The 25468-nt window shown below is 46.6% G+C and overlaps 11 protein-coding genes across 11 annotated transcripts; 5 read left to right on the top strand and 6 right to left on the bottom strand.

Moving 5' to 3' along the window:
* Window positions 1-313: 313 nt before the first annotated feature.
* Window positions 314-2878, bottom strand: C8R40DRAFT_1041103 (uncharacterized protein; the record flags this gene model as incomplete). Its single annotated transcript, XM_046223973.1, has 1 exon — window positions 314-2878. One exon carries the CDS (start codon window positions 2876-2878, stop codon window positions 314-316), a length of 2565 nt encoding a protein of 854 aa, XP_046088185.1.
* A 1171-nt stretch (window positions 2879-4049) lies between these two features.
* On the top strand, window positions 4050-5238 carry C8R40DRAFT_91561 (acyl-CoA N-acyltransferase). The gene is made up of 4 exons (XM_046236666.1): window positions 4050-4305; window positions 4382-4654; window positions 4787-4805; window positions 4869-5238. The coding sequence occupies exons 1-4, from the start codon at window positions 4178-4180 to the stop codon at window positions 4932-4934; spliced, it is 486 nt and encodes a 161-aa protein (XP_046088186.1). The 5' UTR covers window positions 4050-4177; the 3' UTR covers window positions 4935-5238.
* Window positions 5239-5363: 125 nt separating this feature from the next.
* On the bottom strand, window positions 5364-7238 carry C8R40DRAFT_1041441 (putative HMG1 protein; the record flags this gene model as incomplete). Its single annotated transcript, XM_046224001.1, has 4 exons — window positions 5364-5561; window positions 5611-5931; window positions 6004-6176; window positions 6248-7238. 4 exons carry the CDS (start codon window positions 7236-7238, stop codon window positions 5364-5366), a joined length of 1683 nt encoding a protein of 560 aa, XP_046088187.1.
* A 428-nt stretch (window positions 7239-7666) lies between these two features.
* C8R40DRAFT_90633 (GRIM-19) lies at window positions 7667-8927 on the bottom strand. Its single transcript, XM_046236642.1, has 5 exons — window positions 8687-8927; window positions 8613-8631; window positions 8398-8547; window positions 8054-8195; window positions 7667-7981 (listed from the first exon to the last, which is right to left on the bottom strand). Coding segments are annotated over exons 1-5 (372 nt in total). The 5' UTR covers window positions 8688-8927; the 3' UTR covers window positions 7667-7921.
* A 134-nt stretch (window positions 8928-9061) lies between these two features.
* C8R40DRAFT_1169019 (uncharacterized protein) lies at window positions 9062-10860 on the top strand (the record flags this gene model as incomplete). The annotated part of the gene is made up of 3 exons (XM_046231299.1): window positions 9062-9226; window positions 9282-9352; window positions 9411-10860. 3 exons carry the CDS (start codon window positions 9062-9064, stop codon window positions 10858-10860), a joined length of 1686 nt encoding a protein of 561 aa, XP_046088189.1.
* Window positions 10861-11510: 650 nt separating this feature from the next.
* Window positions 11511-12392, bottom strand: C8R40DRAFT_1169020 (uncharacterized protein; the record flags this gene model as incomplete). The annotated part of the gene is made up of 2 exons (XM_046231300.1): window positions 11511-12261; window positions 12325-12392. 2 exons carry the CDS (start codon window positions 12390-12392, stop codon window positions 11511-11513), a joined length of 819 nt encoding a protein of 272 aa, XP_046088190.1.
* A 2530-nt stretch (window positions 12393-14922) lies between these two features.
* Window positions 14923-16268, bottom strand: C8R40DRAFT_90709 (NADH-ubiquinone oxidoreductase 23 kDa subunit). The gene is made up of 6 exons (XM_046236644.1): window positions 15835-16268; window positions 15634-15771; window positions 15485-15577; window positions 15355-15426; window positions 15166-15276; window positions 14923-15093 (listed from the first exon to the last, which is right to left on the bottom strand). Exons 1-6 carry the CDS (start codon window positions 16187-16189, stop codon window positions 15074-15076), a joined length of 789 nt encoding a protein of 262 aa, XP_046088191.1. The 5' UTR covers window positions 16190-16268; the 3' UTR covers window positions 14923-15073.
* Window positions 16269-16341: 73 nt separating this feature from the next.
* On the top strand, window positions 16342-16873 carry C8R40DRAFT_1159939 (Prefoldin beta-like protein; the record flags this gene model as incomplete). Its single annotated transcript, XM_046229950.1, has 4 exons — window positions 16342-16384; window positions 16442-16532; window positions 16584-16716; window positions 16769-16873. 4 exons carry the CDS (start codon window positions 16342-16344, stop codon window positions 16871-16873), a joined length of 372 nt encoding a protein of 123 aa, XP_046088192.1.
* Window positions 16874-17565: 692 nt separating this feature from the next.
* C8R40DRAFT_1169023 (uncharacterized protein) lies at window positions 17566-18235 on the bottom strand (the record flags this gene model as incomplete). Its single annotated transcript, XM_046231301.1, has 3 exons — window positions 17566-17707; window positions 17761-17861; window positions 17909-18235. The coding sequence occupies 3 exons, from the start codon at window positions 18233-18235 to the stop codon at window positions 17566-17568; spliced, it is 570 nt and encodes a 189-aa protein (XP_046088193.1).
* A 2614-nt stretch (window positions 18236-20849) lies between these two features.
* C8R40DRAFT_1041521 (CAP domain-containing protein) lies at window positions 20850-21620 on the top strand (the record flags this gene model as incomplete). The annotated part of the gene is made up of 2 exons (XM_046224006.1): window positions 20850-21210; window positions 21295-21620. The coding sequence occupies 2 exons, from the start codon at window positions 20850-20852 to the stop codon at window positions 21618-21620; spliced, it is 687 nt and encodes a 228-aa protein (XP_046088194.1).
* Window positions 21621-22510: 890 nt separating this feature from the next.
* Window positions 22511-24570, top strand: C8R40DRAFT_94524 (uncharacterized protein). Its single transcript, XM_046236684.1, has one exon. It carries the CDS (start codon window positions 22606-22608, stop codon window positions 24259-24261), a length of 1656 nt encoding a protein of 551 aa, XP_046088195.1. The 5' UTR covers window positions 22511-22605; the 3' UTR covers window positions 24262-24570.
* The last annotated feature ends 898 nt before the right edge of the window (window positions 24571-25468 follow it).

Here is a 25468-nt window from a genome sequence, read left to right on the forward strand (position 1 = left end):
ATTATTCCATAGGTAAGCTAGCTAGCTAGTAACTTCTTTTTCCGACCTCCTACATTATACAGCGATGTGTATGTCCGGGAACTTACTCGGTCTCAAAGAAAGGCAACAGCGAAGTAAGTCGTCGGTACTACTTTTGTCTTTCTGACTACGATCCGAATCATGCCGACTTGTGCTCGTGCTCAGGCCCGACGCTGATAATGGAACTGAGGAACCATATTTGAGGACCGCATTGATCAAATTGACGGCGGGTCCGGTTTCTCTCGTCCAGATTGTGATGGGCCATCATATAGAAATGCAACCCATTGACAGATAGCTAATCTCCATATTCGTACTTTCGACCAAAGGATCTGCCCAATCTCCGCCTTTCCTTGATCTCGAATTCCTGCAACAGCGAGTAAGTCCGTGGGTACTGGTCATACAATTGTCGGAACAGCTCCTTCGCCTCTGCCCTCGTCTCTTGATTGTCCTCCATGAAATCTTGAGAATGCGGTAGCTGGCCACGACGCGGCCCAACTGGGCGAGGTAAATACCCTTCACGGAGATCTTCGATAGCTCTAAGGAAGACTCGTTTGACGGCGATGTGAATCTTCCATACATTCCAGGCAGGAGATATCTGGTGGAGGACATGCATGGGATACGCAAGGTCGTCGGCATGCGCCTCCTCATCCTCTTCAAGCTGTGGCATTGCATGGCGTTTATTGCGGCGGATGGATGGCAGCCGCCACGACGCCCGCTTCTTGAGCTGGGCCTGCGATTCTATGAACGTGGTATTGAATTCTTCCTCATCCTTGTCAAGGTCTTCCAAGCTATACATCAGAGGGCTGTTGGGAGTACTGTTCCGTGAAGCGATGAGATCTCTTGCTTGATCTTGATAAGGTAGAATTACATGTTCAACAACCTGAAACGCACGTTCCAGTTGACCAGCACGGATGAGAGTCACAGCGAGATGGTTCCAATTGTGAGCGTCGAAAGAGAATCCGTGCTCCTGGAATGTCTTCCAGACGCGGGCAATTTCCTCATGCTCGCCCGCCGCAGACAGAGCGTCAATGTATATTGACAACGGAAGACAAAGTATATTGTTGAGGAGACGATTCGCGGATGGATCGTCCTTGCTCGTGTTGATGACAGGTGTTTCTTTGACATACTCGACCCCAAGAGCAAAGATTGCCGGCCACATTTCTTTGACGTTCTCAATCTGGTAAGTCCGCCTGTAAACGTCGAAAAGTGCTGAGAGGGTTCCCAACGTCTCAACTCCCCCCGCAGCAGAGTAGTCATTGTGGAGCCTTTCGACGTCCTCGGCCTTGTGCAGGGTTGTATAACCTTTAAGAAGAGGGCCGTACACAAGCTCGAGAGCCGAGGGCTTGCCGTAAGATGGCTTAGCCCAAGGTCTCTCCGGAATATTCATGAGCTCATTGATGAAGGCTTCGGCAATCCTCATTGCCTCTTCTGAACGTTGATTACCATACGAAGTCAGCATGACACTGAAAGTGACAGCGGAAGGCTGAATCTGGCGCGCCACCAGTTCGTCGTAGACAGCTTTCGCTTTCTGTCGCTTGCCAGCACGAAGGTATCCAGCCATAATAATAGTGAGGATGTACACGTCAATGTACAGGTTGGACGTCCAAGACTGTGCGAGTTTGTCCATTTCGCGGAAGATCTCCCAAGCGATTTCCATCTCGCCGGCATCACAAGCGGACTGAATCAATAGAGCAAAGGTATACGAATCTGGCTTGACATTCAGATCTTCCAGCTTGGAGAAGATCTTCGAAACTACAGGAAAGGGTGCACCGATAAGAACATATGCCTTGAGCAGCGTGGTGTAGAGCTCGATCGTCAGACGAATCCTGGGATGAGCATCAGAACGGATGTAGTCAAACACCCGGATGACACCCTTCCACGAACCAGCTATAACATGAGCATTCATCAACGTGTTGACCATTCGCCGGTTCGGGACAATTCCGCGTTCTTCGACGGCTTCCTTGTACAATAACTCGACGCCGGCGACGTCCCTCCGATGTGCTAACGTGGTCATCAGCAGCACGTATGTGACGGCTGTGGGGGGATAATCACTGTTTTTGACCTGGTCCAAAACAGCCCGGAGTGAAGCCATATCACCCGACCTGGCAAACGCTTGCATGATGCTATTGAATATTATGATGTTTGGTCTATGTCCGGCCTTGACCATTTCTTCTAACCAGTAATTAATTTCGCCGATTTGTCCTCCTATCGTACAGGCATAAATAGCGACTCCGAAATGTTGGATCCCAGGCTCATTTGCGCGGTGACCGTCTTCCTGAACAGGAAAGAAATCATTGAACATGATTCGTACTCTTTCCGCTTGGCCCTGGGTTCCATAGGCATGCATGAGCAGCCCAATATCCCGTTCATTGACAAACTTCTGTTGATGAAGCGAATTGTAATAGGATTCGGCACGGCGATGATCTCCGCAGTGTGCGAACAGGAAGAGAGCTGTCTGCAGGTAATGTTTGTACGTGGTTCCCCGAGGAATGGTGTTGAACAGATCCTTGGCAAGTCCCAATGTATCCTCTTTCACCAGAGCGCGAATCAATCGAAGTTGCGTGTCAAGAGGAATCGACACCTGCAGCTTCTTTAGTTCATTGAAAGTTTCTAGAGCGTGAAGAGGGAGCTGATCATGGCAATACGCGTCAATCAAAAGTTCGCCTATTCTCTTTGAGAGCTCGGGACCCCACTGTGTAAAGTTACTGGAGATGAGGACGGCAGGACGTGGGATACGGGAAAGTAGACGATGAATGGCTTTTCTAAACGACGCGCCGACGACCTGCGATGTTCCAATATGCCACTGACCAGATGACTTGAGAAGATACGAGCCTACAGACAGCCATTCTCTGGCCAGCATGGTTAGAACCTGAGATGCATCATAGTAGCGAAAGGTGTAGAAGACCAGGGTTTTGTAGCTCCATATGATTCGAACGTCCTGATTGTAGTCAAGTGTGATCTTTTGAGCGGCGTGAATATGGGAGAGACATTCGTCAACCTGACCCATCAGCGCGGCGGCGCGAGCCATAGAACACTTTGACCAGTAGTCGTACACCGACAGTGGAGCTATGCGCGAAGCCAGGTACGATAGCAGGGTTTTCACCCGCTCGCCCCAGGTGAACAACCGACTGAGCTCAACAGAAGACGAATTGTAATGCGCATCACCATAAACAAATATTTTATCGGTGAATACTAATAGTTGTTGAACGGTGAGTCGAGAAAGGGCATTTGCCTTCTCGATATTGACATACATAGACCAAATCTCACCCGGGTCGAGTGGGGGTCCAGGCTTGAGCGCTGAGATAAATTTCTGAATAGTCTGTTCAGCTTCGACAGCCACAGCTTCATCTAGGTTGCTTGTAGATGGAGGAGCTATTGATGAAAACGAGTCGTCCGACGAGGAACCTTCTGCTATTCGAGACAAATGTCGTGTCTGTAAGACGGTCTGTGCCAAGCGCTCGGATGCTCTGCCTGACGGTAGATGTCGGTGAAGAGACAGGGTCAATATCCTAGAAAGACCAGCACGCTTGTTGAGTCTTTGTCTGGATGAGGAAGCATTTCTTATGACTGATGACTGATTTCGTCCTATTGATTGTCAGTCGCGATATGACTGACAGCGCATGCAGACTCACTTGGGATAGACATAAAAGATCCTGGCTGCACAGACCATTCCCGGCATTGAGAAGACAAAATTGCAGGCTCATATTCGTCGTTTGATGACTGGGTACCTCTAGCCTTTCCCTTCACGCGTCTTGGCTGCGGATTGAAAAAATTCGACGTGAAAGGTCGAGAGGATGTGCTTTGCACTATTCTGACGACAGAATGAAGGGGAATAGAGCGTCCAAAATGAGAGCGGCCTGAGAGGACAGTGTTGAATATAACCGTAGCGACAGGTTCGAGCATGTAAAACTCGTCCTGAACTGACGAGTGTTTCTAAGGTATTAGAGTATGAGTCCTGCTCTATGAGTAAAGGTTGAGCATAAATACCAGTCAGTAACAAAAGACCTGCAATCCGTTTCTCGAGTCTCGACTTGTTAATAGGAATGTCATGGAATTCGGAAAATCGACTGAACACGTGCGAAGCGAAGTTGCCGGGAAATGCCGGTTGAGCCTAGGCCGCGGCAACTAAAATAATTTTAAATCCTGGTTAGACACAGTCATGTCCGAACGACCTGCTCATGAAATTGTGATTGCATCTAATGAAGCAGAAGTTCAACAGTGTTACAAAATTCGTATAGATGTCTTCGCTCACGAACAGGGTTTCCCTATCGAGACCGAAATAGATCAGTGAGTATCGATAACTGTACGTATGTCTACGTATGCTTCCTGCAGCTCTTGTAGCACTCAACCTTTGTGTTATCAGTTTAGATCCTATCGCAACCCATTTCTTAATGCGACTGACACCATCTCTCACACCTATCGGTGTCATCCGTGGTTCCAAGTCTAACGAAACAGGCTATTACAAGCTCTCTCGTCTCGCGGTTCTCAAGGACTATCGCCAATTCAAGTTTGGGCGCGAGCTTGTTGAAGCTTTCCATGAGTGGGTGCGAGTAGATGCTCAAAAGTCTGGTCAGGTAGATGGTTCGGTGAAAGTTGCTTGCCACTCTCAGATTCCCGTCAAAGGGTTTTACGCGAAGTAAGTCTTGTGTCCAGTTTCAGTGGTTTCGGAAGAGACAGCATGCGTATCTGCTCTGGTTTTTCCGTTGTCCAATTGCATCACTTCACGTACTGTACCTTTTACTTCATTTTGACTATCGTTTTGGTCTAGGTTTGGTTATATTCCAGAGGTGAGCTTGTGATCCCTCAATGAAATCTACAGAGATCTCGGGGTAACGGAAGCTTCTTGATAGGGCAAAGAGTTTGATGAAGAAGGTGATCCGCATCAGAAAATGGTCCTCGAGCTACCATTACAGTAAACGATGGATCTACAATATATACTAGATATTTCTGTATGTACATAGTCACTGAACAGATTTACGCTTCCTTGTCAATGAAGGAAGAAGTTATAGGGTAGAAGAAATGAGCGCTAGTAATACAAGCATAAGGTGGGGTGATGATACAAGTCTGTTGTATGTACTGAGTGTTCTATCAAGAAATAATAACATAAGTCAAAGAAGACATGGTAGTATAGTACGTACTAAAGGGGTAACATAGAGCAAGAAACAATTCGAAACCATGAACAAGATCAAGCTGCAGCATGCCACGTAACTGCCGCGGCTGCTACGGGATTCATAAAAGTCGTGAACGAACAAGGGGCCCAAAGGGATAGCATATTGAAGCAGAAGAGGTTTGAAAAATAAGAGCAATAGCAGAAGGAATAAATCGAAAAGAAGAGAGATTGTTACTCAGAACCGGTGAAAGCCATCTACAGCAGAGCCACTGTCGCTCTCACTCTCCGACTCTAGCTTGGCAGGTTGGTAGATGGGACTTCCTGGCAATATGCTGAAACTGATACTCGTTCCGTAGCCCGTAGTACCTTCCTCGTACAGCCTTCGCGCAGCCTCGTATTCCATCTTCTCTTGTTCAGCTTGAGCCAAGAACGGCTGTGGAAAGGTTTAAACACAAAAAAGATACGAGATAAATTACAATCACCTTGCGTTCATCATCGGTCATAGATCTCCACTTCGCCGCAGCAAGAACACTCTGTTTCGTCGTCTCTGTCTCATCACCGAACACTTTTTGGACAAGCTGAGGATTCGCGCGGATACGCTGAAGGAACATGAAGTAGGCGCTCAAAGGCTTCTTGGGAGCATTCGGGTCCTTGATGTTGCTCTTTCTTGACTTGCCGGCTTTCCGTTGCGCAGCACGGAACACGTTCTCGCGCTTGATATCATCTGGAGTAAGTGTTCGCATGTAAGCAGCGTGTTCACGCTCTCTAGCTTCCTTCATCGCCTGTGAACGAAGTTTATAGGGCTATTCCCATGAAAATACAATGTCAGCATCGCCTACGTCACATGCATACAGAGAAAAAAAACACAAGCTTACCTCCTTCTCTTCTGCACTTAGGGATGCATACTCTTGACCGGCTTCCTTGGCTGCTTGGGCCACGTTGAGCTTGCGCGTATTAGAAGCCTGTTGTCGTTGTATCCAGTCGGTAAAATACAATTGCCATGCCGATGGCGCCAACTTTGGAGGACGCAAAGCAGATTTAGTAGGAACTAGATAAAGTTCATCGTAGGACAAAAACAGTTAGTCTGGCGTCGACAACATCGTGAACGATCTGACATACCAGAATCATTCGGCTTGTCAGACTTCTCGTGTTCCTCGACAGACGTATTCGACACTTTCCTCCGTCGCCGGACAGTCGCGTCTCGGTCATCGCTCAGGCTGACGGACTCAGCTCGTCGACTTGCCATACTAGACGCAGAGCGCGACTGCGTCTGGAGATGGCTATGAGATGGCGCGCTTGCCGACTGAAATAATTGACTAGAGGTAATAGAAGCGCGTCGGGGCATCCTGATACGTTGTACACCGTCTGATGAGATCGGAGAATGGCGTACAGACGGGCGAGATGAAGCAGGAGTGCGGATTGATATTGAGCTCGGCGTAGCCGTGTTATCGAACAAAGATACCCATTCAGGTGTCTGAACTGCCGAGATATCAGCGGGAGAAATGGAAGTCATCGAGTCTACCCGTTGCCGAGGGAAAGCGTGGCTTTCTTCGTAGGACGACGATGGGGACATCGGAAGAGGTTGCAGAGCGGCAAATTCGCTGGGAGAAAGTCCATGGTCCTGCGGGAAGTGTGACCGCTCACCAAAAGTGAAGAAAGGCTCCAGATTTTGGGGGTCATTGGGTGAAATGGGTATGGGAGCGACGGGTGATGGAATGGGAATCAATTCTGGTTCATGAATCCAACTTCCAAATAGATTGTTATCGAAAGATGTGGAGTCTTCATGAGTCAAATAGGCAGATGGATCATAGAAGCTGTCAGTTGGTGAAGCTTGAGAAAGATAATCGTAGTTGGACGACAATGGAGAAGGTCCCGCAGTATAATAGGCGGGCTTGATATCAGAATCCGTGTCATTCTTCAAGTCCCACGAAAATGGTCCTGATGACGCGTCGTGAGTAAAGGACACGTCCTCCATGTCGAAGAGCAATTGGTCGTCGGAAGGCATAAAACGATGAGGATCGTCAAAGTTCAGCAAGGACGGTGATAAGTCTGGCATGTAGCCGATCTTGAACTCTGGAGACATCTGGCGTCGGGAAATGGCGGAAGGCATAAGGGAGTGGTTAAAGGAAAAGTGACGCCCAATTGGGGCCTTATATAGAGGCGGAGAGATAGACCGGAGAGAAAGTAGAGTAAGGAGGGAAGGATTCAAGCTGACGAGTTTATGAAGGTTCCGAAGCGGCATTCTGCTGAGAAATATTTCCATATGCATACCGATATGATACTGACTCGACCTGAATCTGCGTCACAGGTTAAGGAAACCCAAGATTCCAAGATTCCCCCCGAGCCGTCAGACGAGAAAGGAGGTCAATTGGTTCTTTGATACCTGATCTGTATATGGAAGGCAAAATTTAGTCTCGAAGAAATTGTACAAATTGATGCGGCGTGACAGAGCATATGTCGGTCCACAGGTTTTAAAATAGTGTTTGGGTCCCAAACGTAACTTTGAGGCAGTTCCGGAAGCGCTCTATCGATATATGGGTATGCTTTTTTGACAGATGTGGTAGGTACAAGAGTAGTAATGAATTGAATTTTCCACCAGATACCTTTCTACCGCTTTAGGCAGCTACTTCCCAACCAGATGGTTCTTGCGGCACTGTTCCTAAATCCGGTCCTCAACAGCCGCGGAAACTCACTCTTGCAAATCTTCATTGTCCACAGCTCATTTGGTGGTGGGGTAGGACTTTCATTGTTCGTTATGGTAATGGAAGTTTGGTAAAATAGAAGAAATTTCTACTACAGAACGACAAACTGGGGCGAAGCATACTTTGGGTTGTTGTAGATACTCTTACCCGCCTGATCAGACAGAAACGAAAGATGGAAGGTTTTCATTCTGACAACATAACAACATTGTGGAGTCAAACTTACCTCCCAGCCTTTGACGTCCTTCATAATCTCCTTCTCCCTCGCTAGCGCAGCTTGTTGACGTCTATAGGCATCGCGGTCGCCCTCTGCCATGAGAAGTGGAACTAGATGAATACGAGACCATGCTTTTTCACGCTGAAGCTCTCTGTGAATTGCGCAGATATCCAGATTAGCACAGGCTTCTTTAGAAAGTACGGACCGAATGAGCCCCAAAAATGACTGATAAGCAGATGGAAAGGGCGGACGGATCCAGATGAGAACACGTTTATCGACGAGCGGCGTACAGTCGAACACGTTCCTCAACCAGCTGACCAAACAGAAATCCATCGGAAGAATCACGAACATACCGCTTTTCCAAGGCTCCCTGGCCGTATCTATAGAAGCCAAATGCAGAAATAGCTGCAACTCCGCCGAGGATTGCAAGTGCACCGGGACCACGGAAAGGAAGATTCCTCTTATATTTGACTGCCTCAAAACCTCCAGGAGGAGGCATATCTCTGAAGGAGAGATGCTTCATTAGGAAAACTTTGTGAAAACATGATAGAGTTGGTTTGGTCCATACTGCCTATAAGGAGCGGCCACTTTAAATAAACTTTATCAGCTGCAACGACAATATAACCAATGGAAAGAACATACTTGTCAACAGAGTCTTGAAGTTGAAGTGGTGGTGGTCACTGTTCAAAACAAAAAAGTTGTGTATAACAACCACGTGAGTGATCGAGGTCGATCAAATTTATCGGAAATTGGCTGAAAAGGAACAGGAAAACGAGTATACAAAAACTGCAACGCTGGCAATGGCCGTTACAATGTAAAATACACAATTCACAGATGAGAAGCAGGTAGCGTTATGTTATATTGTACACCGTGTATCGTGTACAACGCATGTACAAGAACCCCAAGCTTGTCATTCTGGAGGTTAACGAAATATACAACCCCTTCATCAACTTAGCCTAATTTAGATATGTCATCAGGCCTGCCAATTCTTTTCGTTCTCATACCAGAACTTCCACCATGGCGTCTCCAGGGCCCTCTAATTTGCAGTCTATATCTGCCATGTCTTCCCGCACAAAGTCAAAACCTCCTGCTCATTCTATGGGTATCACTGCCGGGGCTGAAGATGTTAAGTATCAAGCCAAGTACAAGGAACTAAAAAGAAAAGTAAAGGAAATCGAAGGCGTAAGTCGTGGCTTTTTTTTCTCGAAAAATTCAAATGTACAACAGTTTGCAAAAGGACAACGATAAGTTACACTTCAAAGTTTTGACTGCAAAACGCAACATCCAGCGAATGAAACTTGAAAGAGCGTCAGTGTTTCGTATCTTTTGCTTTGACCGCGTCGCCTGACATATTTTTTTTTCTTAGAATTCTCTATGAACGCCTGGCTCAAATTTCTCCTTCGCCAGTTCCTAACGACCAACCCTCTATATCCGCTCCTCATCCTGCTGCTGTTGTACACCATTCGCCCATAATCCAACCTGTGCCTAATCGTCACCGTGTCGATGTCGGAGATCTCGTAGGCATAGACTTTGATGCAAACTTCGTTGAGTATTCTCAGCCACACTCGAGGATCAATCCCGGTCGACCTTTGCCTGCTATCGATACAACTATAGCACCTAGTGCGCATCATCACATACCACCACCTTCGTCGCGTCACGGTTCAGGTTCAGGTTCTGATAGCCGCCAGCTTCCACCTTTTACCCAGTTTCTCGACCAGCCCCGAAGCCCTCGTTCCCATCCTCATTCTGACAGTCACCAACGTACACGCTCTCAGTCCTCTTCCTCCCGCTCTCACAACCTTCCTCTGCAACAAGCTCCCTATCATATTGGTAATGCCCAAGGGCACCAATATGCCGACAGTCTTCCTCCAATGCAACATGCTCTACACAGTCCACCGCTCTTGGACCGTGAGCGTGAAGGTTCACGTTCTAGACGTCACGATCTGCATGAGCTAGCTGGGACGCATGATGCCCATGCACATTCGATGCCTCCACTTTCGCCCTCTGTAGACAGTCGCTCTTCAGCACGTATTCACAACCATCAACGTTTAGGTCCAGGCACGTATATAAACCGTGACGATCCACGTTCCCATGAAATGGACCGCGAGCGAGACTGGGAGCAGGAACGCGACATTCGGGACCGCGAACTAAACTATAGCAACGCCAGACAACGCGAACGAGATCCTGTTGTGAGCAGTATGCGTTCGCCACCCCCTGTGCACCGTCGAGCACCTTCAGCAATGGATTATCATGATCAACACATCCCTTCTTCGCGAGCGCGCGAAGAATACTATCATGAAAATTCTCTTGGATCTGGTGGCCCAAGTGGAGGTGGTAGTGGCGGCATTTACGCCCGAGTTTCACGCTCCGGTACACCAGGTTCAGGTTCAGGTTCAAACTCTGCAGGTGCTAATGAGGGACCATCTCGCCCCGACTCTCGAAGTAGTTATTTCGAAGATCGTTCAAGAGGCTATAGATTCCGCCATGTTAATGCCGGGCTTCCGACAAACGAGGAGCCAACTCTAGATTTCGTACATGAAGACGGTAGATCGCAATCCCGTGATCGTAGTAATGCCACTGGTGTAGGCTTTCCACTTCAACATCGCGAGACAGTAGATGCCGTTGGAAGAATGGATTTGCGCCGGGATCGAGAAAACAAGGATGCCAAAAGGAAGATTCGTGGGGACATGGATGTTGATACGGAGAATGGCTCTACCGGTGTTATGTCCTCCTACCCCGGTGGGATATCTGACGAGCGAGGAGGGAAGCGATATCATCGTGATGATAACATAGAAGATGTCCGAATGGGCCCATGAAGGTGATCCGGTGTATTTTTCCAGCATGGACAAAATATTCCCTGTTGCGATCGCCTTTCCAGCCCACGCTCATCATGTTGTACTTTCCAACTCAAAAACTCAATTGCGCGCGTTCCGAATATCTTGTATTATTCCTGTCATTTGCCCCTGTCGTCAATGTAATCCTCATTTGCTTTCGTCATATCTAACAAAACTTTGTGGCTATATCGTGCGCCACCTGTGTTCTAGACGCCAAATTATATCTGTACCAGTCTACTGATTGGCCCTATCCTTATCCGGCATTGGGACTTATTCTCGCCAATCTTATGGAATTTAGGCTCGCCACCACAGCCTAGCCCTCTGTATTCTCATGAGACCCGTTAGTGGCGGAGGTGCCCCGACCACCAATGTTCAAAAGCTTCGTGGCACCGTTTGGCTTTCCGAAAGACAAGGAATTTTCTAAATCGAGTGATATATAGCATTTTCAATTCAGGGGCTACACACCGCACTACATATGTTCAAGAACTACCATCGACAAAATATCGATTTACTGCATATATTGCGGCACCGGAGAAGTCCCCGCACCCTCCGAAAAAGGGAGCGAGTAAGAGACAATCTCTGCGACATGATCCTTCAACGTCAACGCTCTAAAGTTTCAAGCTTCAATGCCTTCATTGCCCATTCAGGCCCTCTGACCAGGTCGAAGTAGAACGCTCGAATGAATCCGGGTGCCGTGTAAATTTTCCTGATTGGGGAACGTTCTTTCCGAGCACGATCTGCTCCCAAGAAGAGTTTAGACCCGTCACTTCGGAAGTTAGGGACGACAATGTTTCGGAATTGACGGTATGGGGGTATTCATAGTGCTGAGAGTAGCGCGGTTGTGTTTGCGAAGATACGAACGTAAAACCCAGATCTGAATGCAGGGAGAGGCGCCTGCTGCGATCCGCAATTTCCAGTACGACCTCTTCGGTGAAATCTATGGAGGGTGACTTCGCATCGAGGTAAACATCCATGATGGATGGTATCCGGGTCAAGGAAATCTCTCCTGCGGAATTTTCCCTCCCTTCGTCAACCGAGACCATTGATATCTGACAATTTTTTATGTGCCGTGACAGAATACGCATGTGACGAGCAGTAGTGTCTGTAGATAAATGGGTAGGGAGTATCGATCTTTTACGATGTCTACACGACGGAGGTTCTATCGTGGAGCGGTATGTTTGGTTTCGTAGACGGTCAAGCGTGTGAATGGTACCATCTAAATGCCAAGTATTGGATCGAATTCCAGCACTCGGCAGTAACGTGTCCATCGCAGCACTTTTGCGTGGCCCTTGATGCGATACTTTTTTTATCTGAAATGAAGTTGGTGAAGTGCCCAGACGCCGGCGTGAAGGAGGGGATGACAGAATTTTGGATTCTGTATCACTGGATAAGACCGAATGCAGTGGGTGAGCAGTGAACAAACGAAGCAAATGAAAAGCGTTATACCTATCGACAGCATCCAGCTTGCGCTTCTGGGGCGGCGTTGATAACGCCTCCCTATCGAAGGAAATCATTTAGAGAAAAATGGCAATGTCAAGCAGATCTAGCGTGGGTTCATCCTGTCCGCGGGCAATTATTCTTATGGGCCCGAGGTGTCTGAGTAAATGTGAGACGGGGAGCATTAGATGAGACCAAAAGCTGTCTGGGTATCCAAAAGTTTAGGCCCTAGATGCACAGCATAGTCTCGAAAATCACTGTGCCAAAGTTATGGAAACCCCTGTGCTGATCATCAGCCAAAGTTTGATGAATGAATCAGTACGGGACCCACAGTCCATTTAACTTTCTTCCTGTTAGAGGACGGAAACGAAACATTTTCTGATTAAAGGATTGACGAGTCAAAATTCAATATTCAAAACTTAGTAGAGGGAAGAAATTACAGTGGGACAAAAGTTTCAATGGCATATGCGACACCGAGCGCTGACGCGCAAGAGCTCCTGTCGAGCAATTGCTTCGCATTTGAACCAAAATCAAAAAGACATCGTCGCAGAACAGGTGGTCAACTGAATACAAAACGACTAGTCATTTACTCAGCCTGAACAAGAAAACAAGAAAGGCAATGCGAAAGAAGGGCTCGATTCAATACCGCAAAATTTAAATTCCAAGCTGCCGTCCAATGCCTGTACAGCAGCTGGCCGTGAAAGAACGTGTTTCGTCCTGCGGATGACAAACGCACAACCGTTCGAAGCAGACAAGCAGATAAGTACAAAAGAGGAAACGAGGGGCTCAAGCCTGGAATTAAACTTATGCTGACAATTGAATCAACGAACGAAATCCGATGGTGCTCATTGTCTACCTGTGCCACACCTGAGCTCTGGGCAGTTGAACGAGTATTTGTGACGACTGAGACTCAGTCCCGGGAAGTCTAGAAGAAGCAATTAGAACCAGCAGGAGCAGAAGCCAGGGCTATTGAACCTGACATTGAAGGCGCTGCAATGACCCTAAATGGATGCAGTAATAAAAATCAACAAATCTAGAAGGATGATGAACAAAAGAGGCAGATATACTAGTAATGGAACACCACGGCGCCAGCCGATTCCGCGGAAAGGTCAAGTCAAGTTCTTTACTTGAACACTAACCAGGTTGAAGAGAAGAACTGTCGATCTCGGATTACAATCAAGAATGGATTGTCTCCCTTACATAGGTTGCCAGCGGTGATGTATTTGCCCGCCCAGCGTCGTGTCAAGACCTCGAAAAATATTAGTGACCTAGAATAATCACCGCGGGGCGATGAGAGCACACAGTAGAGCTGCGAGAGCTTTATTCGCCACGCAGTTGAACGGAACTGCGAGTAAAAAGAAAGAAAGGCAAAAAAAATCAACACAAGATTGTGACTTCGTCAATTCAATCAATCCATATGCTGTTACGCCTCCATCATATGGGGTATAACCTCCAAATCAAGGTTTACATCTGAGAGGAAAGAATAACAGCCCACTACCTATCGGTATACGAAAACGAACAAGTATATTCGCTCGAGTCAATGATTGACAGGAGCTGTCCAGGGCGACTCATACGCTCTCACAGTACATCAACGATTGCACACGAATAGCATCCAAACCTGGACCGCCGCCAATGGAATGCGTGAGTAAATGGATAGTTCAACAATAGAAATATTGATACATAGCATCCAGCGCTCGCCACACATCCAATGGACATCGCGGTTCACAAGGTGCAGCACATGAATAAACGTGTTTCATTAATCAAAAAGATAATCGGACGTCGATCGTCATCGATGTATCACAACGGAGACGCTGGAGATGAAAGGGACGAGAGAGGATAACGGAAACAGAAATGAATGAGACAAAATGAAATGTGCTCACAGCTGTTTCCCAAGGGTTGATATCGTTTGCGGGAAGAGGTCACGATAGACGAATGCCTAGTACCTAGTAAGGCTTATGCTGGTCAATGATCTACTTTGATAGTGAAACATTCATACCTTAACAAGTCTTACGACCAGACCAGAATTTGTTGGAGATAAAGCGCCGGTGACCCCCACGATTTGGAAGTCTGTGCTGAGACTGAAAGGTAAGAAAGGAAATCTCAATACAGTTCTACACAGAAATGCCACGAATTTCACACTCCGTTGAGAACATATTATGGCGGTCCCATGGAATGATAATATGGAAGTGAAGAAATGAAAAGGTCGCGAAATGACTTCCCTCAAATTAACTCGCGGGGTTTCTGATGTGGTGGGAGATTCATCGAAAAGGCCATCACGATCTTCCGCTCTTCAAAGACGAAAAACCAGGCCCACATGGTCATGGATGTGGGACACAGCTCGTAGGCTATTAAGATATTAAAGTCACTCGTGGAAACAACACAAGAAACAAATGGTCATTACCTGCAATGATGGCCACCTGGATAAGGTGAATGGGGTAGCTCTGAAACACGTACATATAATGCTTGAATGAGTTGTAGAAGAAAAAAAGAATGCTGGGCAACGACAGTCCCTCCTTTTCCCATGCGAGTCACCGAATTGCATGAGATCTCATCGAAATAAAATGAAACTGGACCACCGAATCCGAATCCCAGGGTCATCTTGCGTCTGTATTGATAATTGTCCGAAGAGCCGATTGAAAGATGTTTCCACATATTGACTGAGCGAAGAAAGTAACTGTTTGAATTCTCATTCCACGTCTCATCTCTACGGTACACACTTTACTCGAGGCATCCAGTCTGCGTTGCCTAACTCAGCTTTTCACCGGTAAACATGGTCAGCTTTGAAAGATAAGTCAGTATCCTCGTCGGTGCTTACGCCACTGGCAAAATCGCAAAAGAGAAGTTGCGTACCATGCAAATTCGCAGCAATCTCCGCCTCGGCTCGGTCACCATTTGCTAGCAGCTTCTCCTTGTTGTACAACAACTCTTCACGGGTCTCGGTGGAGAATTCCTGATTTTGAGCTAAACCCAGCCATTAGAGAGTGAGTACCTTGGATAAAGGGAAAGTAGAAAGTGAGAATAGATGAATGAAGGACGCACTCTCGACGATAGCATCAACTGGGCATGCCTCCTGACAGAAACCACAGTATATACACTTGGTCATGTCGATATCTGTGGTAGCCAGAACATTAAACCGGCAAAATGTTGACGATTTCGCGAAGTCACGGACCATATTTCGTTGTTCTCCTAGAACCGTCTAAGCGAGTTTCACTTTCAATGGTGATAGCCTGGGCAGGGCAAATCGCTTCGCATAATTTGCAGGCTGGACAAACAAGTTGAGCATGAAGTACGAGACTCAAAGTACAGAGGATAATGCACCAATGCAACGTTCTTCGCCGCTTGGGTATCTCCTGAGGGCATGTTCTCCTCTGAAACGAGGCGAAAGAGGACCCTTTTCGAAAGGATACATGATGGTGTAAGGTGGACGGAAGAAGTTTTCCATAACGATCCACATGCCTGGGGACAACCGGTGCAGCGTCAGTATTCGACTACGGTCGACTTGAATGTGTTACCACGCACCCCGCATGATTTCAGTCAAGAAGAAAAGATGGACGGCCTTGTCGATGGCTCTCTCGCCAGTTTTGAACTTTTTGACATTCACATTAGAGTTGAGGTCAGAGTACAGCGGTGTTTCTGGGTATCGGCCATGTAGAAGCTTCATGTCACTGTGTAAGCTCTCCGTGTGTTGCTCGTGGCCATGATCATGATGGCTGGGATCGTGCTGAGAAGCACTCGAGCATCGGGAAGAATGTAGAAGTCGACGCTGAGCGACGGCAGACCGGATGACGGTAGAGGTGAGAGAGGAGCCAGAAGCGGAGACAAGGCAAAATCTGGGAGATAAGCCGACCCGCATAGCCTGGCGGGCAAAAGACATTGGTAGGTGTTCACTGGATGTAAGTAGAGCGAATTCTCGGGAGTAGATTCGGAACAAAGTGTGACGTCGTGTGATTGTGTGACTTTCAGCCAATCGAAGGCCGAGTTTTACCACTTAGTATTACTTCAGCGCGTTTCTCCTCTTCAACGACCATGGCCTCTTCCAAGAAGAAACTTACACCTCTTTCAGATCAGGGTAAATTTTCTTTTATGCCATTTCTTCCTCATTCCTCCCTTACTGAAAACAAGCAAGAAATCCAATCAAAATACGGTCAGTTTCAATCTGACTTGCAGGCTGTAGCAAGCAAAATTGGAGAGTTAGAGTCAGAAGCCGATGAACACAGGTGAGCGTGATCTGAGCTTGTATATAAAATATCTACTTATATCTTTCATAGTCTAGTCCTCACTACCCTCGATGAGGCTTTGCAAGACGATCCAGACCGTAAATGCTTTCGTCTAATCGGTGGAGTTCTGGTCGAGCGCACAGTCAAGGACGTCGTTCCAGCACTACACACAAATCGGGATGGGGTGCGTCCCTCTTCATCCTCTTGACACTTCTTAATAGTCTGACTATGCCCAGATACGGACAGCGGTTAAAGGTTTAGCGGATCAGTATACGAGTAAAGAAAAAGAATTCGAAACTTTCAAAGAAGATTATAAAATCCGAGTTGTTGGTAGAGTGTAGTCATGAATTTCCTTCTCCACCGGTATTACTCAAATCGCGAATCATTGGGACTCATATCAACCGGTACTGGTGGGGAAGAACCGTACGGGTTGGTCTAGAGCGACATCCGTTCAGAATCTTATGAACCCACGCATATTTTTGGTTTTAATTGCATATGCACATTGATCATCGGTGAGCTAGGAGTCATTGCTAACGGATTTCGGTGCTAATATGTCGTGTAATAGTGCCTCATCTCTTTCACGATGTTGCTCGAGCTTTATTATATGAACTCAAACCATGATCCAATTATACCTTTAGACGGGGAGAGAGAATGCTGATATGTCGCAAGAATTATTCAGTTTGAGTCCCAGAGGTAAAATATTCTTCCTATGCATGCCATGTTGCCTTGGCTTGTTCTCTGCTATTGATTTTCACAATTTTCACTACCAGAAATCCTGTTTTACTTCGGCGGTCCACTTCTGATCTCACACAGGAAACAATGCAAATTCTGCTTCCAAGGAATCCCCATTCTTAGTTCATGTTAAAGTGCCAATCACGAGCCTTGATCTTTCACTGTGGCGACTATTCTTTCAGGCCGGAAACAAATTTGATATCACCCACCAGGATGCTCAAAATTAAAATTGTGGGATTTGGAACTTGAGTCTGGTGTGGAACTTCAGCCTCCTCGATATTCGAACATAAATACCTAAGTTTTATGTACGATGAACACCTTGGATATGAACCGGCGCTGCTTTACTGGCAGATGTATAGAATAGTTGAACGATTCGCCTTGAATCACCACTCTTTTCTTCGCTCCTGTCGGATCCTTGTACCCTGGTACCCTCGCGCGCAATCCTTCGTAGGATTTCGTAAATCCTGATCAGGTAAACGTGCTTGGAAAAACGCACTTTGCAGACAACGAAACATGGGTATAATTCTTTGCAGGTGTAGCTCTGATCCTGAACTTGAGTGTGCGTGTAATGATGAGGTACCCAGCTACTATTCCGGTCTGAGTCGGTTAGTACAGACTCACAAGTCCCAAAGACATAAGCTTACTTCTCCTTCCACTACTTCATGATTATCGTCTTTCTCTTCTTTGTTGCTGTCCGGCACCTCAAAACATTCTTTCCACTCTACTTCCGTCTTATTCGTACCAAAAGTCTGCTCAAGATTCTTCGTGAATTCTTCCAAAGGTACTGGCCCAGTGTGGTTCAGGTAGATTTGAGCGGTAGGTGTGAACATGGACTGAATTCTGGATTGAGTTGTGTTTGTGTCAGAAGTGTCGGGACTTGGATGTTCATATAATCCGCTGAATCGCGACTGCACCCATTCTGTCAGTGATTGCTGAGGTGATGAAGGTGCGCTGGTGTGTTCGTTCAACATGGTGGTGGTCAGAATCAAAGAAAGAATCAGGAGCAACGAGCTGAGAAAGCACATTTCGTATCCTGACGTAATTTATTCTTCGTTTGGTCCATCTTCTAGCATTTTGTTGTCCAGCTTCACTCGATTTTGGACTTGATTGAGGGAAAGCAATGGGACAGCACGAACTCGAAACTGCACCGAATTCTGTTCTCAACGAATAAGCGCCCGAATTTGGACTCAAGTATGTGACCCTAACCCTATTGCATCTCAGAAATTTCCATATCCAGGCACTATGAACTACACCTCATTATCTCTTCATCCATTATTCCCTCTTACGGATATTTTTGCTCGATTGTCTACTAGCGTAACTATGTGGGCTCTCGTCGTCAAGCTGTTGTCAAGCAGGAAGTTGGAACGCAAGAGAAATTGCCTTTTCAAGTAATTTTCCGTCACTGGCGAAGCAACGATTTAGTTTTTGGCGGGCCACCAATCATCGAGATGTCTGGTATATAACCATGGCAGCTTAGGGAGTGATATTTATCATCACCGCTCTCTCGTCTAGAAATCGAGCTGAATAGTACATCTACTTCTCCCTACGTCAGACAACAATTTAACAGAATGTCTTTCTTTACCACATCCATTTCAACCACTACCGACAGCTCCTACTCCTCATTCTCAGCTACACCAAGCTTTGGCCTCTTCCCCCAATTCCCATGCACCCAGTCTCCCCGAGAAATACACGAGACATACGAGCAGCTCGGGTCCTCATTTGGCTTCAGTCGCAGTACCAATGGTACCAGCGCAAGCGGGGTTCTCCGTTCTAACGGCGAGAAGTGCTTCAAGGCTGCTCTAGGCTTGAAGAAGCTCTGGAAAGGACTCTGAACTCCTATAGTTCGAACGCACGTCGAGCTATAGAGATCTTAGTGATCTCTTCTTGACCATCATCGATTCATCCGTCTTATTAGACATCCCATATATTCGATCTACGCATCTGGATTTCGGGTGGGCCAGCCCTTTGAGGGCAATTTGTGCCACATTCCTCCATGCTCGTCGACATTACTTTGATCTTCGCGCTCCAACACACATGGAGCGACTCCGATCATTACTCTTCGAGTCTCCAGCGGTCATCTGGCGGCTCTATGCCAACAACCTTCTCTACGAGCCAATGTCGTCGATATGATGCTTGGCATTAACATTACTAGTGTGGACGTGGGGAATTTTGGCAACCTCTCGAAGCAGTGATTGAAGCAGGGCCAGGAAGGCTAGGACTGGTATCGTACTTATGAAGGTACTGGTAGTTTAAAAATATACGCAGCGGCACGTATTTGGGTCCTTCACAATCATTATATACAATTTGTCCTTTTCAACATTTGGTGCCGTCTGAGAATCCGCAAACTCGCAACGGTACTCACATTGGTGTCGGGAGTCTCACCATAGTAATGGGATGAAGTAGGCGTGAAGGAAGTAGGTCAGAAACTTAAAATTGTATGCGCTGAACATGCGAAAACCTGAGCTCCGTCAAGTAGAATCATAATGCGCTAGGCTCCAAGATCACTGTACTATGCATGATCTGGGTAAATTTAACAGAGCTTCTGAAATCTCCAGAACGTCAGGTGTTCCCAGAGTATCTTTCTACTCCCTCAATGAGAATTCTTTCTTGCCCTCTTTCGATTCCTGCTAGCCCTCCTGCTCCACCTGCCATAGCCTCGTTCTCTTTTCCTTCTGTTCAGTCTCATTCATCCAGCATCGCATTGGATTCAACCTACGTGTTTTAATGTTGAAACGTTCAAAGGGGAGGCTTACTTAGATGAGGCTATCATCGTCGTATCGACATCGCTCTTCGCATCTCACGATTTTATCCGAATCTGACCTGTATTTACTTCATCGACGCGGCTACATCCGACGCCGACAATCTCTTCAAGAGGTACCAAGACGTCGTATACATGGATCTTCGTAAAATCCCGCCACCAGAAGGAAGAGAAAAGACTCGGTCAGATGTGTCAGATGCATGTAGAGCGTTCAACAAGCTCCAGCAAACTGGAAGCCTACCAGGTATACTGGCAAGCAACACCAAAAGCTGGACCCACTAGGACCGACGAGTAAACACGCAAGGATCTTTGAGAAGGTAAAGGTATGTGCAAGCGAACGACGGTCGTGGTACCAGAGTGAGTATGAATGTATAGTACAGCAATATATGCCCTAGATGAGACTCGTGATGTATAGAGATGGTAACGGTAAGAAGCACGTGGTCGTGCTTTCACGACGCGCTTATGTACACTATCCGAAATCTGAGCCCTCTCATATTCGTTGGCAAAAAACGCGTGAACAATTTATTCGAAGAACTTCAAAGGTACATGTACAAAATTCAGGCACAATACCATTTCGGAATCGGCGTTGGCAACATGGCGACGACGATGGATAGGTCATGATGATCAAGCATGAGGCAAAGCTTAAAAAAACCTCAACTTATGTATATATTCCCATCTCTTCTCTTTACTCCCATCTTCTTCCACCACCTTCCTTTTGTTCTGTCGCTCTCTGTCTGTCTCTTGCTGCTTGTCCGCTCTCTCAACATTACCGCAAAGCCCAGCTTGAATCTTCCACTCATTTATCACCAAGGATACACACGACGACGATGGCTTTTATCGTATCTTTAATCGCTACCGCAAATATTCTTAGGATTCTCAGCACCTTCTTCCTCGTCCACGCTGTTCCCATCGGTCTCGGTCTTGGTAACAGTCTCTCCTCTAGGGACGACTCGTACTTGGACATTACCCAATACCTTGCCGCGCACAACACTATCCGCGCTGTACACGACGCCCCCTTGCTGATCTGGTCAGACGATCTCGCTATAGGTGCACAAGCTTGGGCCAACGCGTGTAATTTTAAACACTCGGATGGGGTTCTCAGTGAGTTACCGTATGGGGAGAATATGGCTGCTGCTACAGGGGATTTTGGTATCAATGCGGCGGTGGAGTCGTTTATGAGTGACGAAGGTGATTTTTTATATGCTCCTTATCAGTAGTATACATATTATTTCTTTTGAAAATACACTAATTATAATCATATGCATTTTACAGATTCATATGATCCTTCTTCCCCGACGTTCAGCGATTTTACCCAGATCGTATGGAAGAACACCACCACTGTGGGATGCGCGTATAATACCCAGTGCGGGAATATATTCCCTAGTTCCTCGTCAATGGCTACGCTGCATGTATGCTTGTACAATCCGCCCGGAAACGTCGTTGAGGAAGCTGAGTACGTGTCAGTTTTTCTAAACGTTTCCCATGCCTTGATTATGCTTCATTCTTCCGTATTTCTACTACTCCCTTCTTTTCTCGTCTTTCTACGACCTTCAAAATTTGAAATTTTCTGTCGAGCCTCATGCGCCAACCTACATTGACCTGACAACCACCTTTCCGTTTGTAGCGAAAACGTCCAAGTTTAAATTTGCTTAAATATCTCGGGATATCTCGGACCAACTTCGGTCTCTCAGCCTTGTCTCCCAGAGCTTGTCTCTACTGCATTATTTCACCCGTTCATATTTCATTTTGATCCGTTCACTCCTTCACTCATTCCATTCATTCAATTCCTCCCTCTTTCCTCCGATCAATCTGGGCTTCTTCTTCCCTTGTTACAGGTACCATTCCGTATCCCTCTCCCCCCTTCTCCCTCCTTTTCTTGTTGCCCTCGTCCCTCGTCCCTCTTCACCATTCTTTATATGTTCTCCATTCCTATCTCCTCCTACCTCCAAATCCCCTGCGTTAGTGTACCTTACCGCGTTCGCTCAGGCCTAGAGCCCAAGCAATCACTCTTCACATTCAGCTCGAAATCACCCGTGTTCAGTGTTCATCGGTCGCTTTCTTGCTCTAGGCCTCCGCTCGATGCATGGGGTCACTTATTTTACTGTAAATGCTGGCCGCCGCTGTACCACTCACTACCTGGCCACCACAGTGAATCCATTTTCTGTAGCATTGGAACCATGTGGTGGATCTACTCTCCCATTGACTTTTCATGTCACATTTTGAATGTGACATTCCTAGACCGTAAACTACTACCGAGCACTTTTTTTCGCCTATACTTTGCTAGTAGTGGCCCCTGGTTGTTACTTCCCTTGATCTTATCTGTTACTTGCTATCTGTCATCTATCTTTGCTTTCATCGAGTTCTTATCTTGCATTTAGTGTTGTTGACGTTCGCTGTAAACGTTAATGTAAATTGAATATTCGAATTGACAATTGTAGGTCGTTCTCAATTGCACTTCTCTTCGAAGATGTTCAAGGCGGCTGTGTCGTCTGATAAAAAATAGGGGGAGTTGAAACTTACTCAGATTTGATTGGTACTTACTTAAGCTCCTACTTCGACTTCGCCGTTCGCCACTTATCTTCAATGGCACAATACCTCACCAATGTCCCCATTCAAGGACAAATATCTCTTGATCCACAGAGCATTCTCTTCCTCTGCAATCAGCTCGCGGAGACAAAGACAGAGGTAAATCTCTCGGACAAAGAACTTTCAAAGAAGCTCAGGCCCGCTTATGCTGCTCCATTCTCCAAATTCGAGCATCAGAACGATGCGAAGCTCGTCGCAATCGCTTTACTAAAAAACGTCTTGTCTCCTGTCCGTCGAGTACCTCCGGAAATCCTCTCTGAAATCTTCGAATGGTATTGTTTTTCCGAGAAGAAGGATGTCACCGGATGGCGCCACGATATCGTTGCGTGCTATGTTCCTACTCTGGTCAGAGTTTGTGTAGTTTGGCGAAACACGGCTCATGGCACTCCTCGAATATGGTCTAAATTTTGCCTCGATTCTATCAGGCATCACAGAGTGTTTGAACATGCTTCGCATGGCTGTTGGATCGGGGGTTGGCTTTCTCGAAGTCGAGGGGTTCCTTTGGACATATCCCTCAACTTCCGCGACCACAGTTTCTCATTGGAGAAAATTTTGACCTTCCACCGCAAGATACGCTCGCTCAGTATAGGGGGGTATTTGGGAACATGGGAAGGTCTCTTCCGAAGGCATATGCAACGCGCCGGCTCTACCACTCTCCTTCCCGAGTTAGAGCATTTGTTCATACTGGACGAGATGAAGAGGCCCGAGGGTCGCGACACCTTCTATCACTCTGCCGGTTCCCCGACTGAAACAATCACGATATTTTGTAAAGCATCGAAGCTTCGAACAGTCAAAATCAAGGAACCACGGTATGACTATTCTGTGCTTCAGCATGTGCAGCTACCAGCTGCACAACTGACATCGTTGGACATTTCGGTTTTTCGTTGTGATGGAGGCGGAAGGTTCGATCCAAAAGTATACGCCGAGTTTCTCAATCAATGCAGCAATCTTGTCAATCTCCAATTTCATCCATCAATTCTTTTCGACCCGTCATTATCTCTACATTTTCCTGCACTTCGGAAGCTTGTCATCACCTGCGCTGGGTATCAAGAAAATGCTACCAAGGTTGACTTGCTTCACTGTCTTACAACACCCCTCTTACATGATTTGACCATTCAATGTGGTTGGCCAACCGTAACTCACATACGGATGATCATCGAAAATTTACTCAGGTTAAAGGCCCGCTCTGAAATTGTGCTGTCGTCTCTGACCCTGGTAAATTTTTGGGATGGTAGATGTCGAACTGCGCAGACAACAGCGATGATTGTGGATCTTTTGGCACACTTTCCTACGATCCAGTCATTTGTAATCCTTGACCTCAAAGCCGATGTCAGCGATCTCTTTCAAGCTATGACCTTCGGCGCCCAAGATCATTTGCAGCTTCTTCCTCATCTCACAGATCTCCAAGTCAAGTGGGACCACCAGGCTTATAGGCAGTACCCGGTCGCTCTGAACGTTATGATCAAATCACGGTGCTGGGCAGGAAGCGAACGAGACCTCACCGACGATCGACATGAATTCTGTCGATCCTCCGAGCAGTGGAGATTGAAAAGGGTCGTTATGCGAGGTTTTCCTGAATTCCAGAGGGAGATCCAGCCAATAAGAGATATCTCTGGCTTAGATTTGAACTACATGAATTGGTGGGAAGATTGAGTAGGTGGTTTCCTCCAACGCGATATACTCATTTTTTGGGAGGATAGGATAGGATAGGATATAAATTATACTGGCGAGGTCCGATTCCCGAACGGCCAGTTTAGGGAGTACACGCTATATTCTTGCGTTTATTACTGCTGGCGAATCTTTACCTCAAAAAATCGTTATGTGAACATACCTTAGATTATGGTTAACATTCAAGCTCTCGTTGTGTACGAGTATCTGATGATTTTATTGTACATTTTGTCGTCAATTAATCTATCTGTGCATTAGTCTCAGAATGTTGCAGCGCCGCTGATGTTCCTTGCCTCAATCTCCAACTTTTCAGTCAACCTCCAAAACTTTGTCTGGCGATAGGAATATCCCCAAGCTTGAAAGAAATAGTATACTGTTGGGTAGGTCATGAATGTAGAGCATGAATGAACACGGGCAGAGCCACGGAAGGAATCTGTAGTCCGAGGCGGGATCGAGGGTGAAGGATGGTGACCCTCCAAGCATGAGTGCCTGACAGTAGTAACGGATTGGAGAGACCTTAGGAAAGCTGGCCATCTGCAAAACCTGTATGTTTGCCAGAGCAAGGGTACTGGCTGGAGAGCGCTTGCAGATGAGATGTGATGAAATTACGAAAAACTGTGAATAATTCGCTACTGTCACTTATCATTACGCGGAACAGCCGGTCTTGAAAGTATAAGGACCACAAAGAGTCATATTCGGTGATCTACAAACATGTTTTTGATAGAGGCCTGCGGGGGCAACGTTGAACTCACCTACTTCCTGAGTGTGTAAAACATTGAGTTTATTATACATACCTATAGATACCTATACCAATACACTTTCATTGATCTTGGATACGTATATGCAAGCCCAAGTCAAAACTAGAACTCTTCCAGGAATTTGATGATACTTATACATCTGCAAAACCTGTATTTTTGGCTAAGAGCTCGAAAGCAGCTGACAGCACTGTCCAGCTGGGAAAGCGCTCCCAGCAGTACTGAAAAACTGCTGGGAGTGCTTTCAGTGCTGGACAGTGCTCTCCAGCTAGTACCCTTGCTCTCGCAAACATCCAGGTTTTGCAGATGTATTCATACCTTTGCTCTGGAATCCATCGAGACTCTGTCCGATCCCCATCCTATTGCTAACATACATACTTATCTAGAATAGTCCCTTTTCATTCTTCAACATATGAATTATACCCTCGTGCTACATT

The sequence above is a fragment of the Lentinula edodes genome, assembly GCF_021015755.1.
Source record: "Lentinula edodes strain Le(Bin) 0899 ss11 chromosome Unknown C8R40scaffold_11, whole genome shotgun sequence".
Lineage (NCBI taxonomy): Eukaryota > Fungi > Basidiomycota > Agaricomycetes > Agaricales > Omphalotaceae > Lentinula > Lentinula edodes.

Bases quoted from the DNA above. Each gene is read 5' to 3' on its own strand.
- C8R40DRAFT_91561 (XM_046236666.1), top strand. From the start codon at position 4,178: ATGTCCGAACGACCTGCTCATGAAATTGTGATTGCATCTAATGAAGCA. The intron at 4,306-4,381 runs GTGAGTATCGAT...TTGTGTTATCAG, and splicing joins ATCGAGACCGAAATAGATCA to TTTAGATCCTATCGCAACCC.
- C8R40DRAFT_90633 (XM_046236642.1), bottom strand. The intron at 8,196-8,397 runs GTATGTTCGTGA...CGCAATTCACAG, and splicing joins CAGGGAGCCTTGGAAAAGCG to AGAGCTTCAGCGTGAAAAAG. The intron at 7,982-8,053 runs GTAAGTTTGACT...CTGTCTGATCAG, and splicing joins AGGACGTCAAAGGCTGGGAG to GCGGGTAAGAGTATCTACAA.
- C8R40DRAFT_90709 (XM_046236644.1), bottom strand. From the start codon at position 16,189: ATGTCTTTTGCCCGCCAGGCTATGCGGGTCGGCTTATCTCCCAGATTT. The intron at 15,427-15,484 runs GTCCGTGACTTC...TGGCTACCACAG, and splicing joins TAGGAGAACAACGAAATATG to ATATCGACATGACCAAGTGT. The intron at 15,277-15,354 runs GTGCGTCCTTCA...GGCTGGGTTTAG, and splicing joins AGTTGATGCTATCGTCGAGA to CTCAAAATCAGGAATTCTCC.
- C8R40DRAFT_94524 (XM_046236684.1), top strand. From the start codon at position 22,606: ATGGCACAATACCTCACCAATGTCCCCATTCAAGGACAAATATCTCTT.